Genomic DNA, 6001 nt, shown 5'->3' on the forward strand with positions numbered 1-6001 from the left:
CTCCTTAGAGACCCAGCCTGAATGATTCACCCAATTATAACTTCATTTAGCTATTATGTAGAATATTGAACCACATCAATCAGTTCAGGTTAAGATGAAAGGTTAAGAGAGAATGAGAGACGGATGTCTACAGAAGTCTGTAAAAAACGGTTCTTTAAATTAAAAAAACCCTACAAGGTTAAGGGATCAAGAGGAAAGAACTTTGCTGCGTATTGAGGAATCTTCCTGCCACCTCAGCTACTTGACTGACTTGTCAGCTTTTAATTAGAGTATTTTAAAAGCCAAGGTTCTAGACCTTATGGTTAGAAAGGGTGGCTTAGAAGAATAAAGGATAATGCTGGGCCATAGCAAGTGCACTTTATATGGGAAATACTTTACAGGGCTAGGGAGCTCAATGACTTGGGTATCTGGCCGCAGAGCCCGAGGTCGACTCCCCACGGTGCCTCTAGGGAGAAGAGCCAGCCTGGATGGCCTTGGACCAGCTGCACGATCCCAGGGTCCTGTGCCACCCCGCCACCAGAAGAAGGGACTGATAAACCCCTTCTAAGGACTCTATACCTAGAAAACCCTGGAATGGGTCATCCTACGATACAATGGCACATGGGGGTTGCTGCTGTTATTTATATGGGTCAAGAGATCCGGATTTCCTTCCCCAAAGGTGGCTGTGCTATATTCTCCCCTTAAATATGGGAAGTCTTCCCCAAAACCCTTCACTTCTGCTTCCAAATATCTTGGGCCTCCATAGCTTCAGGTTCACCCTGCAACACCCATCAAAAAGGCGTTCCACAAGCTGGCCATGTGACCACAGAAACTGTCTTCGGACAAAACGCTGGCTCTACGGCTTGGAAACAGGGATGAGCACCGCACCCAAGAGTCGGACACGACTGGACAAAAATTGTCAAGGGGAACCTTTACCTCCCCATCAAAAGATGCCCTGAAGATGGAAAACAGGAGAAGGTGAAGAAGGGGAAATTACGGAAACTCTTTCCACCTGAGACTGGATTTAATTTCAGATACAGGCAAACCAATAAAGTCAGGACATGTCAGCTTAAAGACTTCAAAGGCCTTCACATCTGTTTTAGTCTCATTACCCTTATAACTACCACATAAGGCAGTCCACCCTTTTTTAACCTCATACCGCTGAGGCTGAGAGAGGCTTGCCAAGCCTACTTAACGAGTTCATGGCAGAGTCCGTCATTCATTAGCTCATCTCCTTAGCCACTCGTTATGAAACATCATGACGGTGCGTAAAAACAAACGTTTGACACCTCTGTTATTTAAAAACCTCCTTCCACCACGGGTAGGAGGCCACCACAAGGCGATGCCTCCAAGGGCTGAACATCAGATTTCATAAACGAAAGGAAGTCGGCCAATGTATTCGATCCAGACAACAGACAATGCCCAGCTGTCTTTTCTGACCAAGTTAGCAGAAGACCACTTTTGACTTTACTTACAAGCTGAATCAGGAAATGAGACGGGAATACTTGAAATACATTCACCCAGGCATCCCCATGACTTTTTTTCCCAGACTCACATTGCTAGATCAATCCAGGCCCTGCCACTATTCTCTCACCTCCAGTAATTCCAGCTAGAGTAGACCCATTGAGTCAATGGCATTTAAGACCATCCAGCAATTGACTTCTCTACTCTAGTTGAGGCTACCAACTGGATCTAGGTAGATGTTTTCATTTTTAGTTTATCTGTCCATAACATCTGAATGGGCTATGGCAATAATTAATGCAGGAGGGCAAGGTTCCCCTGTCAAGGAGACACTCATTAGGCCCATTAGGAAGAAACCCAGCTTGGCGGTGGACGATATTGGTAATTATAGGCCCATCGCCAATGTTTCTTTCCTCAGCAAGGTAGTCGAGAGGGTGGTGGCCGACCAGCTGCAGACCCTTCTGGATGAAACCAATGCCCTGGATCCGTTCCAGTCGGGCTTCAGGCCGCGCCACGGCACGGAAACGGCACTGGTCGCCCTGTTTGATGACCTGCTGAGGGAGGCCAACAGGGGCAAAATGTCTCTGCTGGTCCTCCTCGATATCTCAGCCGCCTTTGATACCGTCGACCACGGTATTCTCCTGGGGAGGCTCTCTGAGCTGGGAATCGGTGGCCTGGCTCTTGCCTGGCTCAGCTCCTTCTTGGAGGACCGTCCCCAGAGAGTGCAGATTGGAGAGAGTTTCTCGGCCCCGTGGAGCCTCAACTATGGGGTTCCGGAGGGCTCGACTATCTCTCCAATGCTATTTAACATCTGTATGAGGCTGCTGGGAGGGATCATCAGGGGATGTGGAGCTTCGTGTCATCACTACACTGATGATATTCAGCTCGACATCACCTTTTTTCCAACAACAGTGGATGCTGTCTCGTCCCTTGAGCGCTGCCTGGGGGCTGTCCAGCAATGGATGCAGGTGAATGGACTGAGGCTGAATCCAGGCAAGACGGAGGTCCTTCGGGTGGGTGTCCCAGACATCAGTGGTCTGGGAAACTCCCTCTCCTTTGGGGTGTGTTTGTGTGACTCTTACCACCAAGACTGAGGTTTGCAGTTGGGTGTACATCTGGACCCGGCGCTCACCATGGAGACCCAGGTGTCGTCAGTGGTCCATTCCGCACGTTTCCACCTTTGGCGGATTGCCCAGCTGTGTCCCTATCTTGATGTGGGGGCCCTCACCACCTTGGTCCATGCGCTCGTAATCTCAAGATTAGACAACCGTAATGTGCTCTACATGGGGCTGCCTTTGAGACTGACGCAGAAACTTACTACTTTTCTCTAAGCTCTGGAGAAGATTATAGGGACCTATTTTCCCCCTTTCTCACTAGAGAGCACCTTTAGGAAAGCTACAGAGAAGGACTTCCACAAGGATCAACTGGGCTCAGTTGAAAAGGCAGCTTGAGCTCATCCTTCCATGGATGGTAACCGTGGCAGGCGAGGGACCCACATCTCATTTTCCTCCCCAGGAAAGTCATATAAACTCAGTAAGGGTTCTGCTTCTTCACAGCCTGCCCTAACACTATGGAGAGTGAGGCTGGTGCTTCAGCTGAATATTTTGGCTGTCATTAAAAGGTATTAAATCAATTAATTTGTTATTATTATATTCTGACTGTCAGGGAGGGAGGGAGAGGGCTCCCATAACATTATTCTTTCTTTATACCATCTTCTTTTTACCATTAAGAGACAGAAAGCCTGCCTTTCCTCATTTTTTTTTAAACTAAGAAAAGTGGAAATTGAGGCAAACTGAGAGGGGGCAACGCACAGCCTTCTCCTCCTACCCCATGGCTTATTTTTTTTTAAATCCATTTGACAAAATTCTTTAAATTGTGCTTCAATTCAACGAGAGTGCTTTCACAACCACATGGTAAAAACAGGACACATCCGCAAAGCTAGGGCAGACCAAATAGATGCATTCCTACGAAAGAGGGTCACCTGCTTTTCCCCTCCTGCTCAAGCCCAGCTGGCTTTTAGAAACAGGCAAGACAGACGCTCAAAGGCAGTTTGCAAAGCCGGCCCTTCTCCCTTCCACCCCTTCCTTCCCCCTCTATGGGGCGAAGGGCACCCGCCTTCTCCATCCCCAGTGGGGGTGACAAATTCTTCTAGGGGCATTGCCCCTGTTTCTCCCCCCCCCCTTTAAACACAAGGCCATAGAAAACACCTGGCTTTGGGGGAGGGGGGTGGAGCCCATCATCGCCTCCTGGTACCATTAGTCAAAGTAGGCACCCATGTGCTCCTTCACTGCCAAGGGAAGAGCTCTGGGGGGGGGGCAAACGCCCTCCCCACCTCTTCCTCTCCCCCCCTCCCACTCACGAGGGAGCAAAGGGCACCCTGACCCTTCCTTCCCAAAGGAAGGCAAAATCATCCTGATGGGGTTTCTTTTTTGAAACAGCTTGGGTGAGAACCATGGGATTGCAAAGAGTCTCTCTCTCTCTCTTTCCCCCCCTCCCCACATATCTATGGGGCAAAGGGCACCCGCCCACCCCTGCCCTCTCGTTCCTGACCAAGCCCTGGGAGTGGAGGATGATGCGGGGGGGATAAACCCAGTTCTTCTGGCCAAGAAGCCAGGGCAAAAGCAGCAGCAACCCCCCCTTCCTCTGGGTCAGGGGCTCCCCCCCCCAACCCCTCTCCTCCAGCCCTCCTTTACCTGCCCAGGTTGCTCTGCCTGTTCCGAGGAGGAGGCCATGTTTCCAGACCCGACGAATCCACCCGCCGATGGCACGGATCCGAAAAGGCAAGGCGGCTTCTCTCCGTCTCCCTCCCGGAGGCCGGTCAGGCCGAAGCAGTCGAGAGGCCGAGCACATCCTGGCCAAAAACGGGAACCCTGTTCAGTGCAGGGAGGAAAAAGACACGTGTTTTCCTTTTATTTTTTTCTTTTCTTTTTTCGGGCAGCCTGACCAAAGCTCCCCTATTGCATTCTCACCGGGGGATGAGCGGCACCCGTTTGCAAACACCAAAGCTCCCATTCCCAAAGAAGAGCTAGTTTTTTTTAAGCTGCCACCTGTTCCTGTCTCTCCCCCCCATTTTGCTTTCCTTTGTGTTTATTCTTTGGGTTTTTAAAATTTTTGTATGCCTCTTGATCTTTACCTGTTAATTGATGTAAGACTCCTCCTTATTCATTGTCCATAAATTTTAAAGATCCTCTTTTAATGATGTTAACTGCCATTACATACTCCTTGTTTGCAACTTTAAATAGGGTCTGTTAATTGTTGTAAGCCACCTTGAGTCCTTTTCGAGGAGAAAGGCGGGGTAAAAAATTTTTTTAAAATAAATACATTTTGCCTGGTATACTTGCACAGACTAACAGGGTGAACTCTTCTAAAACTGCAACCCTGGAGAGGAATCGTTTAAGAAATAAATGCCAGCTAACGCCTGTCTCTTCAAAAGAAAGTGGCACAATGTGCAGCTATAAACTGGAACGCTGAGTTCCAGCATTTCGGGCAAAAGCCCAAGAAGCAAAATCAAAACAAGGCAAAAACAGACGGCATCTTAAAAGATGTAACTATTCTATTTTAATGTGAGCTTGTGTAGACACGTCCACTTCATCAGACATATGGAAACAGAATGAAATGTTGAATGAAATGTCCTCGAAAACTACTAATGAATTACAGTATTTGGCTACTCAGAATAAAATCATAACCAATTCAATAGCACTTATTTTGTGAATAAGGATGTGTAGGATTACAGCCTTTAGAGTAAAATACATGTGTATTGAAAAATAAATTGCATTTTTCTCAAAAATGACATGAAACACTTGTTTTTTAAAAAGGTGAAAAAAAATCCCTGTGAACATGTTAAATTTATTTAAACAAACAAATAAATATTTATCACAGAAAAGCCTATGATTTGCAAGAAAGCGGACACCAGTGTTTTATTTATTTATTTATGACTAAAATATTGGTGTCCGCTTTCGTGCAAATCATAGGCTTTTCTGTGATCCCTCCAATATATAATGGAAGAATATCATATTCAGAGTTTCAAAATGTGATTTTTATCTATTTATTTGGATTACTGTACAAACCTGTCATTCTGGGAGCTGCAATCCCATAAAAGTACATTCTCTCTCCTCCCACCCCGCCTCCATACAAACATACACACAGACACAAAGATAAATAAGGACAATGTATCTGCTGAGTTTTGTGTTGTCACCCAGGAGAACCAAACACACTTTGCCCCTGCTTACAAAAACAGCCTTTTGGGATTAATTCTCTCTTCCCTTTACAGACCTTTTGTTTTCCTGTAGTAGCAATTTATCTTCCCATCTAAACATTGCCACGTCTTTCAACTCATGGTCTTGCAAGCTCCCTTTACTTGTTCTGGAGGTGAGGTTGGAAAAGGTCTTTTGGAGAAACACAGGTACTAATAAATTCATGCTGGAATTTAGCCGAATAAGGTGAGTAAATACTTCAATTCCCATCATGCAAAGGGCCGACGGCGAGGCAGAAGCCAGAGTCCGGAAGGCGCCGGAAAGGGGACTACATTTCCCAGGAGGCCAGAGCAGAGCAGCTCTGCTCT

The 6001-nt window shown here is 47.0% G+C and overlaps 1 protein-coding gene across 1 annotated transcript in view; it reads right to left on the minus strand.

Moving 5' to 3' along the window:
• PEX14 (peroxisomal biogenesis factor 14) overlaps nucleotides 1-4327 on the minus strand; it is a 91458-nt gene extending 87131 nt beyond the window's left edge. The window contains exon 1 of the mRNA XM_020782208.3: nucleotides 4134-4327. Coding sequence (XP_020637867.3) covers nucleotides 4134-4172 — 39 coding nt within the window. The 5' untranslated portion in view covers nucleotides 4173-4327. The remainder of the gene's footprint in view (nucleotides 1-4133) is intronic.
• Nucleotides 4328-6001: the final 1674 nt, after the last annotated feature.

The sequence above is a fragment of the Pogona vitticeps genome, chromosome 7, assembly GCF_051106095.1.
Source record: "Pogona vitticeps strain Pit_001003342236 chromosome 7, PviZW2.1, whole genome shotgun sequence".
Classification (NCBI taxonomy): Eukaryota; Metazoa; Chordata; class Lepidosauria; order Squamata; family Agamidae; genus Pogona; species Pogona vitticeps.